General features: G+C 48.3%; 1 protein-coding gene and 1 pseudogene across 1 annotated transcript; one reads left to right on the top strand and one right to left on the bottom strand.

The window, feature by feature from the left end:
* Positions 1–1,282: 1,282 nt before the first annotated feature.
* LOC125547573 (uncharacterized) lies at positions 1,283–19,004 on the top strand. Its single transcript, XM_048711394.2, has 2 exons — positions 1,283–1,420; positions 16,587–19,004. Exon 2 carries the CDS (start codon positions 16,618–16,620, stop codon positions 18,769–18,771), a length of 2,154 nt encoding a protein of 717 aa, XP_048567351.2. The 5' UTR covers positions 1,283–1,420; positions 16,587–16,617; the 3' UTR covers positions 18,772–19,004.
* On the bottom strand, positions 5,008–5,613 carry LOC147977749 (fasciclin-like arabinogalactan protein 16 pseudogene; annotated as a pseudogene).
* Positions 19,005–19,335: the final 331 nt, after the last annotated feature.

The raw sequence follows: 19,335 nt of genomic DNA, 5'->3' as shown, positions 1-19,335 counted from the left end.
ATCCACCATTGCAACACGTTCCTTATTGCAAAAATTTCTTGCAACAGACATCTTGTTGCAGAATTTTCAGCAACATACGTCTTGTTGCGGGTTTCTTTGCAACAGACATCTTGCTGTGGATTTTTTTTCTTTTAGAGTTTTTCTACAGCAACTGTCTTGTTGCGGATTTTATTTTTTGCAACAAAGGACTTGTTGCAAGACTATATTTCTTCAAAACAAAGCCGCGTCACATCACAGTGGTCGTTCTCGCCAAGATTTACAACAACACCACTGTTGTTGAAATAGGTGCTTGCACTTGCCTCTATGCTGAGGACGCGTGGCACGCAACGGAGATGGTGGACGCAGATTATCAGCCGGCCGAGAACAGTTGTTTCCCTATGTATATAGGTGTAGAATAACAAATTCTGCACCCGGGTCGGACTAGTGACCGCCTGGTTGCCGGTTGGCTCTATCGGACCTGTTGGTGTGACTGGTCCAGCGTCGTAATTTTATTTTCTCAATTTACCGTGACGGTTTCTATTCATGGGTTTTGGTACCTGTCACCTCATTTTTTTCCTCGTGCTTTTCAATCGTGCCCGCACGACGACGAGCGGTTGGGAGACGCGGCAGCGGCGAACGGGTGATTGGCCGGCAGCGAGCGACGGTTGTGCTCTGCGAGCTCTGGGCGTCGTTGACGGGTGGAATCGGCGGCGCTGCGGCCGGCCGGCTGGATCGAAGGAATGTTTCTTCCCCTCTTTCTTTTCTACAAGCACGAAAGATTTTACAAACCAAACCACGAGAAATTAAGTGACTGGCAAGTAGTGTCTTCATTTATCTCTTCCAAGATAATGAACCTCACTTGTCTTCAATTCACACGCCACATAAAAAATCCAAGAGATTATCAAACATAAGTGTGCGCCACCAAACGCGAGTGGCATTCTCCTATGTTCTACTTGGACATTTTCTATTACAAGCTACAGTGTGTTCCATGTCACCGCTCTAGTGCCATGATCCACGCTTTTTTTTTTTTCCAAATCCGCTGCTGCTATCAGCGCGAGATCTGAGGCCCACTGGTGATGCTTGCTTCAAGCAATGATGTTTGTATTGGAACGAATACCCAGCGGCAAGTAAACGAAGACCCCACTGGCCGGCCACTGGTGATGCAGAACTGTTCTTTGGCGCAGGGAGCGGGCTAGCTGCAGGATGCTTTCTTTGCCTGCAGGTCAGGAAGAGTTTCCTTCATTCCTTGCCGCTGCTGATCATATCGATCTCCACAGTTTCTTTTTCAGACGAGGGCAAGCACACAGCCCTCCCCCCTCCTACGCATCAACACCTCCACACATGCATGCTTTTGCCCCTGCATCCATCCACACCTCCTTTGCGAATCCCAGGCAGGCAGCTCTCCGCCATTCTTCGAGTCCGGCAGCAGGAGCGCCCTCATGTACGTATATACCCTTGTGTATATTATGGCTTTGTAACAACAGTTTGCTACATCAGATTCCGCATATTGCTTGCCCACATTATCTGTTACTTATTACTCGTGCGTGGATGCATTTGCAAATGAACTCCATTAATTTCCTGCATGCAGCATCCTCCGTGTGTGAGGATGAACGTGGCCACCACAATGTAATACTCCACCCCTTTACCATCCAACCCCCAGTTTACCATGCGATAGAGACCTAAAAACCACTCCCAAACGTTCTTATATTTTGGGATGAAGAGAGAACGTGCTAGTGTAAAAAACGTCCTTATATTTTGGAACGGAGATACTCGGCAACTCTACCATGACCACCACAATTTACCATCGCCAATCCTACCTGCCGGGAACGAACCATCGAGCGTGAGACGTGGTCAATCAGTTTGGATTGATTCCGTCTAGCGCGCAAGCCACTACTTGCGTACGCAAACAGCTTAGTCGCAATTCCTTTCTTTTTTTGCCCCCGATCGAGCGCAAAAAGCAATCGATCAGGTTCATCTACTACGTACTGCTCAACACGCGCACGCCATAGCACACAATTTGATTTGATTTTTCTTTTGCGAATGAGTACATAATTTGATTTGCACATGCATGTACCATCAATCCATGAAGGAGGGGCATATGCATGAATGGATGCAATGCATGTGCAAATTGTGCAATGTGATCAATCTTGCAACCCGCTAGCTGGAGAGATAACCATTTACGCATATGAATGTAAAAAAAATTCTCATGGATAATACTCCCTCCGTTTCAAAATAAATGACTCAACTTTTTTTAAGCATCAGTACAGACACAAGCGCTCATATACACGCGCATACACTCATCCCTATGAACGCACACACGGATACCCTGCCCCTATGAGCACCTCCGAGAGACTGAGCCGGCATATCATCTTGAGACTTAGGAAGTCACCGTAGGCGCCTCGTCGTCGATGAAAACGTCTCCTCCCACTGAAAGCGCATCGTCGAAAATCCTAAAATAAATCCAGGAATAATGCGAGCACCAGGATTTGAGCCCTGATGGGTTGGGGATACCACTGTCCACCTAATCAACTCAATCACAGGTTGATTATACTAACTTTGTATTAAAGTTAGTACAAAATTAAGTTATCTATTTTGAAACGGAGGGAGTACTTTAGAATTTATCGAAACCAAACCGTACTGGTATTTCATACCGTATTTATTCGTAACCCGAATAACCGTATTAACCGAACGCACGCCCCGAGGGACGCGCAACACGTCGTTGATGAGCACCTCGATTGAGTGTGAGGTCGACACCGTGCTGAGCTTCGCCGATGCTGCACGCTGAGCGGAGCTTCTGGTCTTCTCGAGTGCTGCACGCCATGGCGCAAGAAATCAAGAAAAACGACTGTGGACAATGGTGGGGTGAGGTTGTAGGAGACGGCGTCCTCGGCACGGCCGACCGTGGGCGTCGGCGATGCCGAGCACGACCACCTGGCTCTACCTCCCCAACGTTGACCGCAGGGAAGTACTTGTGGACGAAGGGATGCATGTACCATACGAGACAAGATTTATCATTACAACGGTGGATTGAAAACGAGTGGATTCATCATTCAAGGAGGATTCCTCGTTACAACGCCCCCCATATGCTCGGATGCATGTACCGTTTTCAATACAACGCCCCCCATATGCTCCGATGCATGTACCGTTTTCAATACAACGATGACCGCCGGGAAGAACTCTAACACTAGCCACAGTGAAAGTAACTTTAGCAATAACATCGAGTTTAACTTAGTAAATTTGTTTATGTGACAATTAGTTAATGCGAAGAGGGATAGTTTGAGTAACTTAGAGGTTGTTTGTTTACAGAGACTTATTGATGTAGGGACTTAAAAAAGTCTCTATAAGTCCCATCTAAACTAAACAGAATGGACTTATAGGGACTTAAAGTGGGCATTTGAGACTTATGAAATAAGACTCTCAAGGAGGGACTTATAAGGACTTATAGTTGTAGTATGGCCTTTTAGTCCATGTTAAGTCCCACAAACCAAACATGTAGGGACTTTTTTAGAGACTTGAGACTTATAAGTTGGGACTAAAAAAAGTCTTAGGACTTATGAACCAAACAGGGCCTTAGCTAGTTACTGTAACATCACATGTCCCAAATGCAATATGAGTTTATAACCTAATAAATGAATCTTTGCATGACACCACAATTATGTTACTACCCATTATGAAGGTAGTAGTATAGCCTAGAGATATGTGTATGTTACTCTCCATTGTGGCTAGTCTAAACTTTGGTGAGCAGGCCTTTGTATGTTGGCGTGCTATATTGTGAGATTAGCAGAAATTTCCATCGAGATTTAATGCGGCCGGTGCGAGTATTACGGGAGGGAGAAGGCAAACAGAAATACGAGGTTGGTTTTCCTATTTTTGGCTAAAAAATAGACAAGTGGGAGGAAAAATTACGCGAGGCAGTTGGATTGAAAACGAGTGGAGCGGAAGCACGGATCGGTGCATATGGGCGGAGCAGGCAAGCCTCGTCTGGTAATTAGTTTCCATAATGATTTTTCTCCTGTTGCAAATGCTCTTGTCGCATGCGTCATTTTGCTGCCTTGAATTCATTTTAGATCTCACTTGTTATGCTGCTCAACTTGTTACGCTAGCTGCTCAGAAGATCTAGATCTTACCGGCCGGCCTCTCAGAAGTTCCCAACCTGACCGTCTCCATCCTCCCTCGATCTCAAATTAGTGTCGGGGATTATGGGAGGGGTTTGTTTGTTTGCTCTTTTTTCCATCACATCCGCCATGTTTGTTCAGAGTTCTTACTAGAGTCACACAGTCAACCATCTGTGAGATGGTAGCCGTCAAACCCAATATCCAAAGGCTGGGGTTCTCTTGTGCTTAATTAGTTCTGCACTCAGCTTTTATATTCTACTTGTGAAGATCTGAGTTGATACTCATTCGTTCACTCCTTTTTCAACATTCTCATTTCAGTCCTAAGACCAAAAAAACTCAAGTTCCAAAAAGTAGCAGTTTGAGGGAAAAACACCTATATAACCGATCGGCGATGCTACACACACGGGCAGAAATTTACAGGGTTTACGGACTGGCACATGTGGCATAGTTTGAATGGGGTTAGAAAGAGGAAGGGCCCCACTCCCTGAAAATCAAGAAGGACAGGTTAATTAGTGTTAAGGCACCCCGTAAATCTCCGTTGTTAGCCCGTGCCCAAAAGCCCTCTCACTTCCAATTTTTTTTGGGACTTCCCAAAAAACAGCCCCTCCATCCCATCTTTAGTGGGGAAACTGCACCAGTAATCAATCATCTCAATTAGTGGGGAATCACGCTAGCTAGCTGGCAGATCACTCCACTCTACTCCCTCCGTTCCACAACACATGACTTACATTTGTCAAAATATAGATGTATTTAGACATGTTTTAGTATATAGATACATCCATTTTTTAACAAATGGAAGTCAAGTACTCCCTCTGTCCCATAATATAAGAACGTTCTTATATTATGGGACAGAAGAAGTATTTTGGAACGGAGGGAGTACATGTGATCAGATCCGTTTTAATTAATCGCCTAACTAGGACTTCAACCGCCGCACAAGAAGGCGCTTGATGCCGTGGATAACCCCGCCCGGCCTGAGCACCGCGTCTGGGCGCGTGATGGCGGCGTGCACGACGCCATCGGTGCCCATGGCGAGCTCGATCTCCTCGCCGGAGAGGGTGAGGTGGTGGGCCGTGGGCCATGAGCCCGCGGGGTGGCGGGAGGGGAGGACGTGGAAGAGGAGCAGCGACTAGACCGACTTGAGGTTCCGGGGCTCGAGCAGGAAGCGCTTGAACTCCGGGTCGAGGTCCCGCTCCAGCGTCTTATTCCGCGGCGCGAAGATGGTGACGTTGTGCCTCCCGACGGCGTCCTCTAGCGTCTGGATCAGCAGGGCCTTCTCCTCCAGCTCCGCCAGCTCCGCGTAGTGCAAGTCCAGCAATGCCACCAGCACCGAGTTGAATTTGACCCCCACCCCGGCGAGCACAGCTGCCCCAGCGTCGGTTGACGCGGCGAAGGGGAGTTGTGGGGGGCAATGTGGGTTCCTCCGGCGCCGTCTCGGCGGCCACCGCGCCGGCCAGGAGTAGGATGAACAGGAGCAGGGCACCGTGCGGGCGGCCGAGTGAATTGCAGAAAACCACCACATTTGGGGTTAGCTTTGCGGAAAAGTACCTAGTCCCTAATTATTTGCAAAACGCACCACGGATTCGATAAACTTGTTGCAAATAGCACTGATGAGGTGATCGGGCCCGTTTGATCACTTTCTGACAAGTGGGGTCAGATTGTAAGAGCAAAAAATTTACACACACACCCCTTGATCTAAAACAGAAAAGCAATCAGCCCCCCACCCCTCGGGCAGAGGCGCGCTGGGCGTCGGGTTCATGGCCTCCGCCGCGCTGCTTGGCCGGCGATGCTGGAGCGACGCGCTGGACGGAGGGCCGACGACCTCGCCGCAGCCGACAAGCACGCCTGCGACCACCGCTGCCCCGCCATCCTCCTCCCATTTTCTTTCCTTCTCCTCTGGGACGACCCGCACCTCGCCCCTACCTAGCCCAGCCGCTGGCATCCACGGCCATGTCGACGGCGTCGGAATTCGCGACGGCCTGTATCCCCTGCTGCTCTCCTAGCACGGCCGAGGCCATGGCCGAGCAACCGCCCGGCTCCAACCGCGCGGCGGCGCACGGGCCCGACCCGACCGGCACTGTCGAGGAGCTCTTCGCAGGGACCTCCTCCACTGCGCGGCCGTCTGCGCCGACGAGGTCGGCCTCGCCGGGGAACGCCTCCTCCTCTCCTCTCTCTGCGCGCGTCACGGGCGCGAGGGCGTCATTGATGCCAGATCCGTGCGCGCAACGGCGAGATCCACAGCCATGGCGACCCGTGTCGTCAATCCCGGCCAAAGTGGCCTCACCTCTCGCCTTTCTGGCCGTCGCCGATGGTAGACGAGGCAGCAGTGGAGAAGAAAAGAAAAGGGAGCAGGAAGGAGATGGTGGACAGGGCAGCGGTGGTCGCCGGCGACGAGGTCGTCGGAGTGGCGCGGGGGGTGGCTAGCTCGGGGGCTTTGGCTCTCCCGATCCAGACGGGGTCGAAGCAGGGGGCGCTCTGATTGCTTTTTCTTTTTAGATCCAGGGGCCTGTATGTCAAAACTTTGCCAAGTCAGCTTCTTACAATCTGACCCCACTTGTCAGAAAGTGATCAAACGGGCCAGATCACCTTATCAGTGCTATTTGCAACAAGTTTACTGAATCCGCGGTGCGTTTTGCAAATAATTAGGGACTAGGTAGTTTTCCGCAAAGCTAACCCCAAATGTGGTGGTTTTCTGCAATTCACTCGCGGGCGGCCTCTGCTCGCTCCTCGGACTCCTCTAGCTGCTGCCTGCTACGGCAGCGTTGGCGGTGGCGGAGGGTTCCTGGATTTGTGTAGCTACCAGTGTTGGGGAACGTAGCAGAAATTCAAAATTTTCCTACGTGTCACCACGACTATCTATGGAGAAACCAGCAACGAGGGGAAGGAGAGTGCATCTACATACCCTTGTAGATCGCTAAGCGGAAGCGTTCAAGAGAACGGGGTTGAAGGAGTTGTACTCGTCGTGATCCAAATCAACGAAGATCCTAGTGCCGAACGGACGGCACCTCCGCGTTCAACACACGTACAGCCCGGTGACGTCTCCCATGCCTTGATCCAGCAAGGAGAGAGGGAGAGGTTGAGGAAGACTCCATCCAGCAGCAGCACAACGGCGTGGTGGTGGTGGAGGAGCGTGGTACTCTAGCAGGGCTTCGCCAAGCACCGCAAGAGACGAGGAGGGAGAGGGGTAGGGCTGCGCCAAGAAGGAGAGGAACTCATGTGTCTTGGGAGGCCCAAACCTCAAGTATATATAGGGGCAGGGGAGGGGCTGCACCCCTACCTAGGGTTCCCTCCCTAGGGGTGGCGGCAGCCCCCAGATCCCATCTGGGTGGCGGCCAGGTGGAGGGGGAGAGGGAGGCGCACCAGGCATGGGCCCTAAGGCCCATCTGCCCTAGGGTTTGCCCCCCCTCCTCCCCTTAGGTGCCTTGGGCCCTTGTGGGGGGGCGCACCAGCCCACCTGGGGCTGGTCCCCTCCCACACTTGGCCCATGCAGCCCTCCGGGGCTTGTGGCCCCACTTGGTGGACCCCCGGGACCCTCCCGGTGGTCCCGGTACGTTACCCATAAACCCCGAAACTTTTCCGGTGACCAAAACAGGACTTCCCATATATAAATATTTACCTCCGGACCATTCCGGAACTCCTCGTGACGTCCGGGATCTCATCCGGGACTCCGAACAACATTCGGTAACCACGTATATCTATTCCCTATAACCCTAGCGTCATCGAACCTTAAGTGTGTAGACCCTACGGGTTCGGGAACCATGCAGACATGACCGAGATAACTCTCTGGTCAATAACCAACAGCGGGATCTGGATACCCATGTTGGCTCCCACATGTTCCACGATGATCTCATCGGATGAACCACGATGTCAAGGACTTAATCAATCCCGTATACAATTCCCTTTGTCTAGCGGTACGATACTCGCCCGAGATTCGATCGTCGGTATCCTGATACCTTGTTCAATCTCGTTACCGGCAAGTCTCTTTACTCGTTCCGTAACACATCATCCTGTGATCAACTCCTTGATCACATTGTGCACATTATGATGATGTCCTACTGAGTGGGCCCAGAGATACCTCTCCGTTTACACGGAGTGACAAATCCCAGTCTCGATTCGTGCCAACCCGACAGACACTTTCGGAGATACCTGTAGTGTACCTTTATAGCCACCTAGTTACGTTGTGACGTTTGGCACACCCAAAGCACTCCTACAGTATCCGGGAGTTGCACAATCTCATGGTCTAAGGAAATGATACTTGACATTAGAAAAGCTTTAGCATACGAACTACATGATCTTGTGCTAGGCTTAGGATTGGGTCTTGTCCATCACATCATTCTCCTAATGATGTGATCCCGTTATCAACGACATCCAATGTCCATGGTCAGGAAACCGTAACCATCTATTGATCAACGAGCTAGTCAACTAGGGGCTTACTAGGGACATGGTGTTGTCTATGTATCCACACATGTATCTGAGTTTCCTATCAATACAATTCTAGCATGGATAATAAACAATTATCATGAACAAGGAAATATAATAATAATAATCAATTTATTATTGCCTCTAGGGCATATTTCCAACAGTCTCCCACTTGCAGAGTCAATAATCCAGTTCACATCGATATGTTCAAGGTCACATCCCCATGTGACTAACACCCAAAGAGTTCTGGGTTTGATCATGTTATGCTTGTGAGAGAGGTTTCAGTCAACGGGTCTGCAACATTCAGATCCGTATGTACTTCGCAAATTTCTATGTCATCTTGTAGATGCAACTACTACGCTACATTTGGATCCATTTCAAATAACTGTTCTACTTGGAGCTATTCTAAATTTTTGCTCCATTATACGTATCCGGTATCTCTACTCAGAGCTATCCGGATAGGTGTTAAGCTTGCATCGACGTAACTCTTTACGTCGAACTCTTTATCAATTCCATAATCGAGAAACATATCCTTATTCCTCTAAGGATAATTTAGACCGCTATCTGGTGATCTACTCCTAGATCACCTTTGTACCCTCTTGCCAGACATGTGGCAAGGCACACATCAGGTGCGGTACTAAGCATGGCATACCGTATAGAGCCTATGACAAAAGCATAGGGGACGACCTTCGTCCTTCCTCTCTATTCTGCCGTGGTCGAGCCTTAAGCCTTAACCTCATACCTTACAACTCAGGCAAGAACTCCTTCTTTGACTGATCCATCTTGAACACCTTCAAGATCATGTCAAGGTATGTGCTCATTTGAAAGTACCATTAAGTGTTTTGATCTATCCTTATAGATCTTGATGCTCAATGTTCAAGTGGCTTAATCCAGGTTTTCCATTGAAAAACACTTTTCAAATAACCCTATATGCTTTCCAGAAATTCTACATCATTTCCGATCAACAATATGTCAACAACATATACTCATCAGAAATTTTATAGCGCTCCCACTCACTTCTTTGGAAATACAAGTTTCTCATAAACTTTGTATACACCCAAAAGCTTTGATCATCTCATCAAAGCGTACATTCCAACTCCGAGATGCTTACTCCAGTCCTTAGAAGGATTGCTAGAGCTTTGCATACTTATTAGCATCTTTCAGGATTGACAAAACCTTCCGGTTGTATCACATACAACCTTTCCTCAAGAAAATCGTCGAGGAAACAATGTTTTGAAATCCTATCTGCAAGATTTCATAAATAATGCAGTGACTGCTAATATAATTCCAACGGACTCTTAGCATCACTACGAGTGAGAAAGTCTCACCGTAGTCAACTCCTTGAACTTGTCGGGAAACATCTTAACGACAAGTCGAGCTTTCTTAATGGTGACATTTACCATCATTGTCCGTCTTCCTTTTAAAATCCATCTGTACTCAACAGCCTTACGACCATCGAGCCGTTCTGCCAAAGTCTACACTTTGTTTTCATACATGGATCCTCTCTCGGATTTTATGGCCTCGAGCCATTTATCGGAATCTGGGCCCACCATCGCTTCTCCATAGCTCGTAGGTTCATTGTTGTCTAGCAACATGACTTCCAAGACAGGATTACGTACCACTCTGAAGTAGTACGCATCCTTGTCGTCCTACGAGGTTTGGTAGTGACTTGATCTGAAGTTTCATGATCACTATCATAAGCTTCCACTTCAATTGGTGTAGGTGCCACAGGAACAACTCCCTGTGCCCTGCCACACACTAGTTGAAGAGATGGTTCAATAACCTCATCAAGTGTCCACCATCCTCCCACTCAATTCTTTCGAGAGAAACTTTTCCTCGAGAAAGGACCCGATTCTAGAAACAATCCCTTATTGCTTTCGGATCTGAGACAGGAGGTATACCCAACTGTTTTGGGTGTCCTATGAAGATGCATTTATCCGCTTTGGGTTCGAGCTTATCAGCCTGAAACTTTTCACATAAGCGTCGCAGCCCCAAACTTTTAAGAAATGACAGCTTAGGTTTCTCTAAAGCATAGTTCATACGGTGTCATCTCATCGGAATTACGTGGTGCCCTATTTAAAGTGAATGTGATTGTTTCTAATGCCTAACCCATAAACTATTGTGGTAATTCGATAAGAGACATCATGGTATGCATCATATCCAATAGGGTGCAATTATGATGTTCAGACACACCATCACACTATGGTGTTCCAGGTTGTATTGGTTGTGAAACAATTTCCACAATGTCTTAATTCTGTGCCAAACTCGTAATTAAGATATTCATCTCTATGATCATATGATAGATCTTTTATCCTCTTGTCATGACGATCTTTCAACTTCACCCTGAAATTACTTGAACCTTTCAATAATTCAGACTCGTGATTCATCAAGTAAATATACTCAACATCTACTCAAATCACCTGTGAAGTAAAAACATAACGATATCCACTACACGCCTCAGCACTCATTGGACTACACACATCAAAATGTATTACTTCCAACAAGTTGCTTTCTAGTTCCATTTTACTGAAAACGAGGCTTTCAGTCATCTTGCCCATGTGGTATGATTTGCATGTCTCAAGTGATTCAAAATCAAGTGAGTCCAAACGGTCCATTTGCATGGAGTTTCTTCATGCATACACACCAATAGACATGGTTCGCATGTCTCAAATTTTTCAAAACGAGTGAGCCCAAAGATCCATCAACATGGAGCTTCTTCATGCGTTTTATACCGATATGACTTTACGTGGCAGTGCCACAAGTAGGTGGTACTATCATTACTATCTTATATTTTTTGGCATGAACATGTGTATTACTACGATCGAGAATCAATAAACCATTCATTTTAGGTGCAAGACCATTGAAGGTGTTATTCAAATAAACAGAGTAACCATTATTCTCCTTAAATGAATAACCGTATTGCGATAGACATAATCCAATCATGTCTATGCTCAACGCAAACACCAATCTCGATGGTAGAGGGAGCGTGCGATGCTTGATCACATCAAGCTTGGAAAAACTTCCAACACATATCGCCAGCTCACCTTTAGCTAGTCTCCGTTTACTCCGCAACCTTTTATTTCGAGTTTACTAACACTTAGCAACCGAACCAGTATCTAATACCATGGTGCTACTAGGAGTACTAGTAAAGTACACATTAACACAATGTATATCCAATATACTTCTATCGACCTTGCCAGCCTTCTCATCTACCAAGTATCTAGGGTAATTCTGCTCCAGTGGTTGTTCCCCTTATTACAGAAGCACTTAGTCTCGGGTTTGGGTTCAACCTTGGGTTTCTTCACTAGAGCAGCAGCTGATTTGCCATTTCATGAAGTATCCCTTCTTGCCCTTGCCCTTCTTGAAACTAGTGGTTTCACCAACCATCAACAATTGATGTTCCTTCTTGATTTCTACTTTTGTGGTGCCAAACATCGCGAATATCTCAAGGATCATCATATATGTCCCTGATATATTATAGTTCATCACGAAGCTCTAGCAGCTCGGTGGTAATGACTTCGGAGAAACATCACTATCTCATCTGGAAGATCAACTCCCACTCGATTCAAATGATTGTTGTACTCAGACAATCTGAGCACAAGCTCAACAATTAAGCTTTTCTCCCTTAGTTTGCAGGCTAAGAAAATCGTCGGAGGTCTTATACCTCTTGACGTGGGCACGAGCCTGAAATTCCAATTTCAGCCCTCGAAACATCTCATATGTTTCACGACGTTTCAAAACGTCTCCGGTGCCTCAACTCTAAATCGTTTAACTGAACTATCACGTAGTTACCAAAATGTGTATGTCAGATGTTCGCAACATCCACAGACGATGTTCGAGGTTCAGCACACTGAGCAGTGCATTAAGGACATAAGCCTTCTATGAAGCAATGAGGACAATCCTCAGTTTACGGACCTAGTCCGCATAATTGCTACTATCAACTTTCAACTAAATTTTCTCTAGGAGCATATCTAAACAGTAGAACTGAAGCGCGAGCTACGACATAATTTGCGAAGACCTTTTGACTATGTTCAGGATAATTAAGTTCATCTTATGAACTCCCACTCAGATAGACATCCCTCTAGTCATCTAAGTGATTACATGATTCGAGTCAACTAGGCCGTGTCCGATCATCACGTGAGACGGACTAGTCATCATCGGTGAACATCTTCATCTTGATCGTATCTACCATACGACTCATGCTCGACCTTTCGGTCTCTTGTGTTCCGAGGCCATGTCTGTACATGCTAGGCTCGTCAAGTCAACCTAAGTGTTTCGCGTCTGTAAATCTGGCTTACACCCGTTGTATGTGAACGTAAGAATCTATCACACCCGATCATCACGTGGTGCTTCGAAACGACGAACTTTCGCAACGGTGCACAGTTAGGGGAAACACTTTCTTGAAATTTTAATGAGGGATCATCTTATTTACTACCGTCGTTCTAAGCAAATAAGATGCAAAAACATGATAAACATCACATGCAATAAAAAAACAGTGACATGATATGGCCAATATCATATAGCTCCTTTGATCTCCATCTTGGGGCTCCATGATCATCTTGTCACCGGCATGACACCATGATCTCCATCATCATGATCTCCATCATCGTGTCTCCATGAAGTTGTCTCGCCAACTTATTACTTCTACTACTATGGCTACCGGTTAGCAATAAAGTAAAGTAATTACATGGCGTTGTTCAATGACACGCAGGTCATACAATAAATAAAGACAACTCCTATGGCTCCTGCCGGTTGTCATACTCATCGACATGCAAGTCGTGATTCCTACTACAAGAACATGATCAATCCCATACATCACATATCATTCATCACATTCTTCTTGTCCATATCACATCACATAGCATACCCTGCAAAAACAAGTTAGACGTCCTCTAATTGTTGTTTGCATGTTTTACGTGGCTGCTAAGGGTTTCTAGCAAGAACGTTTCTTACCTACGCAAAAACCACAACGTGATATGCCAATTGCTATTTACCCTTCATAAGGACCCTTTTCATCGAATCCGATCCGACTAAAGTGGGAGAGACAGACACTCGCTAGCCACCTTATGCAACTAGTGCATGTCAGTCGGTGGAACCAGTCTCACGTAAGAGTACGTGTAAGGTCGGTCCGGGCCGCTTCATCCCACGATGCCGCCGAATCAAGATAAGACTAGTAACTGCAAGCAAATTGACAAAATCGACACCCACAACAACGTGTGTTCTACTCGTGCATAGAAACTACGCACAGACCTAGCTCTGATACCACTGTTGGGGAACGTAGCAGAAATTCAAAATTTTCCTACGTGTCACCAAGATCTATCTATGGAGAAACCAGCAACGAGGGGAAGGAGAGTGGACCTACATACCCATGTAGATCGCTAAGCGGAAGCGTTCAAGAGAACGGGGTTGAAGGAGTCGTACTCGTCGTGATCCAAATCATCGGAGATCCTAGTGCCGAACGGACGGCACCTCCGCGTTCAACACACGTACAGCCCGGTGACGTCTCCCATGCCTTGATCCAGCAAGGAGAGAGGGAGAGGTTGAGGAAGACTCCATCCAGCAGCAGCACAACGGCATGGTGGTGGTGGAGGAGCGTGGTACTCCAGCAGGGCTTTGTCAAGCACCGCAAGAGACAAGGAGGGAGAGGGGTAGGGCTGCGCCAAGAAAGAGATGTTCTCGTGTGTATGGCAACCCAAAACCCCACTATATATAGGGGAAAGGGAGGGGCTGAACCCCCACCTAGGTTTCCACCCCTAGGGGTGGCGGCCAGCCCTAGATCCCATCTAGGGGGGCGGCCAGCCCTAGATCCCATCTAGGGGGGCGGCCAAGGGGGGAGAGAGGGGGGGGCGCACCACTAGGTGGGCCTTAGGCCCATCTGAGCCTAGGGTTTCCCCTTTTCCCTTCTCTCTTCGCCTTGGGCCCTGGTGGGGGGGCGCACCTGCCCACCTGGGGCTGGTCCCCTCTGACACTTGGCCCACGCAGCCCTCCGGGGCTTGTGGCCCCACTTGGTGGACCCCCGGGACCCTCCCGGTGGTCCCGGTACGTTACCGATAAACCCCAAAACTTTTCCGGTGACCAAAACAGGACTTCCCATATATAAATCTTTACCTCCGGACCATTCCGGAACTCCTCGTGACGTCCGGGATCTCATCCGGGACTCCGAACAACATTCGGTAACCATGCATATCTATTCCCTATAACCCTAGCGTCATCGAACCTTAAGTGTGTAGACCCTACGGGTTCGGGAACCATGCAGACATGACCGAGATAACTCTCCGGTCAATAACCAACAGCGGGATCTGGATACCCATGTTGGCTCCCACATGTTCCACGATGATCTCATCGGATGAACCACGATGTCAAGGACTTAATCAATCCCGTATACAATTCTCTTTGTCTAGCGGTACGATACTTGCCCGAGATTCGATCGTCGGTATCCCGATACCTTGTTCAATCTCGTTACCGGCAAGTCTCTTTACTCGTTCCCTAACACATCATCCCGTGATCAACTCCTTGATCTCATTGTGCACATTATGATGATGTCCTACCGAGTGGGCCCAGAGATACCTCTCCGTTTACACGGAGTGACAAATCCCAGTCTCGATTCGTGCCAACCCAACAGACACTTTCGGAGATACCTGTAGTGTACCTTTATAGCCACCCAGTTACGTTGTGGCGTTTGGCATACCCAAAGCACTCCTACGGTATCCGGGAGTTACACAATCTCATGGTCTAAGGAAATGATACTTGACATTAGAAAAGCTTTAGCATACGAACTACATGATCTTGTGCTAGGCTTAGGATTGGGTCTTGTCCATCACATCATTCTCCTAATAATGTGATCCCGTTATCAACGACATCCAATGTCCATGGTCAGGAAACCGTAACCATCTATTGATCAACGAGCTAGTCAACTAGAGGCTTACTAGGGACATGGTGTTGTCTATGTATCCACACATGTATCTGAGTTTCCTATCAATACAATTCTAGCATGGATAATAAACGATTATCATGAACAAAAAAATATAATAATAATCAATTTATTATTGCCTCTAGGGCATATTTCCAACAACCAGCTGCCCAGCCACTTCGAGGCCGGCCGCCGCGCCGAGTTCCACCCGGAGTACATGGGTGCCGGTGCAGGAGGCATGGTCGTTGGCTTCGCTATCGCTCCCGGATTCCGGCTGAGCAACGCCGGCGTGGTGGATGCAGATTATTTGAGCATCTGCACCCAGGCCCATCTATCTTAACTCTCCAATATTGTTTTGAGATTTGTGCAACACAACTAACAATTTACATGTAAATTTCTCTTTTTGTTTCTCTCATATAGAACATGTCTTGAATCTCAAACTTTGCAGCACAATAAAGCTTCCTAACTAGAACGTGAGATAAAACTTTCATAATTTTTGGTCTGACATAAATTCTAAAAATAAGATTTTTTAACCAAAAGATTCTTAATTCGTATATTTATATTGGACGAAAAAAATCTGAAAGTTTTATCCCAGATTCTAGATAGAAAGCTTTGCTGTGCTGTGGAAGTTTGAAGTTCAAAACATGTTTTATGTGAGAGAAACAAAAAAGAGAAATGTGCTTGCCCGGATTGTTATGCGAAAAATGAATGGTAAAATAGACGGGTCTGGGTGCAGGTGCTCTAATAAAACATATTTTCCCGACGTGGTGAGCGCCTGCGCGTCGTCTACCTCGTACCCCGTGTCAACGTATGGTAGAATCAGCCACGGACCTAGCCGGACTAGCAGCTCACCGGCGTAGCGGCAGCAGCTGCATTCTTTCGAGCTCGTAGTAGCTCCTGCCTTGATTAATTACAAGAGTATTACTCCACAGTAATCTTCCAAGTGGGTTCAGGGACATAATGGTCACTTTAGGTCTCTATAAATAGAAAAGGAGAGGGATATGGCCTGGGAAATAAGAAAAGAGGGGGAAATGTCAAATGTTGAAAAAATTCGTTGCTGCAATGTCATTATTTGAAAGTTGGACGAATTAAGTGTCAAACCTAGATTCCATGTGTTATATTTCCAATTTCGGCGGGTCTGTAATTTGTACTTGTGGTGATTTCAGAAGCAGGGTTGAGCTGCAGATCGACATCGATATGGCCGGAGGAGCAGCATGGAAAGAATGGGGTATCGCAACATGGAAAGAATGGGGTATCCAGGCGTTGGTGCTGCTCAGCTTGACGCTCCAGGTGGCGCTGCTCATGCTGGCGGAATTCCGGCGGCGCGTTGACTCCGGCGCGGTAAGGTTCTTGGCTTGGTCGGCGTACATGCTGGCCGACGGCACGGCCATCTACGTGCTGGGCCACCTGTCCGCCGCCAGCCGGTCTCCCGACCACGAGCTTATGGCCTTCTGGGCGCCGTTCCTGCTGCTCCATCTGGGCGGACAGGACAACATCACCGCCTACGCCGTCGAGGACAACCGGCTCTGGCTGCGGCACTTGCAGACGCTTGCCGTGCAGGTGACCGCCGCCGGCTACGTCCTCTTCTACACCTCCGTTGTCGTTGGTGGCTCGGCCTTGCTCCGGTGGGCCGGCATCCTCATGTTTGTGGTGGGTGTCGTCAAGTACGCGGAGAGGGTCTGGGCTCTCCGGTGCGCTGGCAGCAACCCGGTGGGGAAGAACTACCAAGCTTTACAGCATTCGGCCTTCGTTTTCTCACGCAACAATCTGGAAGACATACTAGACAAGCGTCCATGGGACACTGAAGACTGCCTACTGATGGCTCACCGAACGCTTGGGGTTCCCAAGGAAATGATCAAGGGGCTGATCAACGAAGCAGGATACGGACATGCTTCGTATCTCCGGGAGGAGGGCCGTTTGTACAAGGTGGTTGAGATGCAGCTGTCCCTGATGCACGACGTCCTGTACACCAAGGCTGAGGTGATGCACACTTGGTACGGCCTCTGCATCCGTATGCTCTCGCCGGCGGCCACCACCGTCGCCTTCCTGCTGTTCCATCGTCATCAACATCGTCATCAACATCGGGCGGTAGATGTGGCTGTCACCTATGTCCTGCTGGTAGGTGCCCTTGTCCTGGAGGTGGTGTCGACGTTGAGAGGCTTATTCTCGAGTTGGGCATGCGTGCTGCTCATAAGTCATGGGCCGGATGACTCCCTCCGCGAGACCTTGCGTTACATACCCGGCACCACAACACCACGCGTCGGCAGGCCAAGATGGTGGCTCAAGGCGGCGGCATGGGTACCAAGACATGTCAGCGGTTCGCTCGGCCGTATGGTGTTGTCCGTCCGCCGGCTGGTCCGCGCAGCGGACTGGGCAAGGTACTGGTCGGCCTCCATGGGGCAGCACAACCTGTTGCAGCTGGCCGCTCGCAGCAGGGTCAGCAAGAGAAGCAGGCTGGCCAATTGGATGGGGAGGGAGGTGTGGTGGAACGCTATGGCCTACTCGAGCTCCATCCCTGTCTCGCCCTTGATCCAGGAGCTGGTGGTGGACTACATCCTGAGCAAGGGGGGTGACCTCAGGCTCTTTAGCCATGACGACGACAGCCTTATACATTTTGATTCACGGGGTCAAGCGGAGCTCAGGAGGTGGGGATTGTATGAGGGCCTGACCTGGAGCGTGGAAGAAAAGATCCTTGTCTGGCACATCGCCACCAACATCTACATCTACTCCATGACCATGACGAGCAGCAGCGAGGAGCAGGAGCAGGAGCATGAGCATAAGCGGGTGAGTCATCTTGCCGAGGCGGTCCAGGCGCTCTCCAACTACATGCTCTACCTCCTCGCCTCACGCCCCTACATGCTCGGTCCCACTGCCAACCACAATTCCTACATCGAGGTGTGCTTTGGCCTCATCGTGCGTGGTCCGCGTGATGCTGCTGCTACGCCTTACAGCTCACCCGAGGAGGTGGCCAGATTTCTCAAGACCTATGGGGATACAGGGAGGAACAGCCGTTATCCGCTACTACGTGTTGATCACACAACACAAGGCCATCTCGTATCCATGTTGGATAAAGGATGCGAGCTTGGTGCCAAGATCGTCGTCAGCAAGGAGGTCCAAGATGACGCAGTGGGCACGCTGGAGCTGCTCGCCCAGGTGTGGGTGGAGACGCTGTGCTACGCGGGCCAGCGGTGCAGCGCACTTTTTCATGCCAAGCAGCTCAGCGACGGCGGTGAGCTCATCACCGTCGCTGCCATTCTACTGGAGTACTTCAAACGAGGAAAAATAGAAACAAAAGAACAGGAAGAGGCGGGGACGAGGTTCATGGAGGAAGGACCTTTTGATATCCGTTGAAACATGGGCAGCAGTTCTTTATCCCATTTCCATTAATTCTCCATCCATCTGATGAGGGCCAAGGGCAATTGGATCAAGAACAGGGATGAGATCGTCTACTAGTGCTCCCGGTGTCCTTTTAATAACTGCATGTTTGGTTACTCGATCAGAATGCTTTAGTATAGTACTCCCTCCATCCCAAAATTCTTGTCATGGATTTGTCTAGATATGAATGTATCAAATATGATTTTATATGCATCGGATTTTCTCTACCACTGTTTCCACTACATTGAGATGCCATCACTGATGAATACATTTACAAAGCGGGCATACATTTACAATTTTATTTTAGTTTTGGGAGTGCCTAGAACTCATTAGCTGAGATATAATTTGGTCTCATTCATCTTTTTTTCTTCCTAGAATCATTTGATCTCGTTCATCCTATATGGGTTGCTGGACTTCTTTTTAATTGTTGTTGTCCCTTCTATCAGCGGGCTTTGATCAAAAATGATTTGGGCTTGTATAGAAAGCGAAGAGGAAAATAAGAGAAAACATTTTGGACTTGATCGTATCTGCCACGCTGTT

The sequence above is a fragment of the Triticum urartu genome, chromosome 3A (genome assembly GCF_056163025.1).
Source record: "Triticum urartu cultivar PI428250 chromosome 3A, HENAU_Tu73, whole genome shotgun sequence".
In the NCBI taxonomy this organism is placed as follows: Eukaryota; Viridiplantae; Streptophyta; class Magnoliopsida; order Poales; family Poaceae; genus Triticum; species Triticum urartu.
Note: the sequence above shows the minus strand (reverse complement) of the source record. Positions and strands in the feature narration are given on the sequence as shown.

Excerpts from the sequence above, each read along its gene's own strand:
- LOC125547573 (XM_048711394.2), top strand. The coding sequence starts at position 16,618 with ATGGCCGGAGGAGCAGCATGGAAAGAATGGGGTATCGCAACATGGAAA.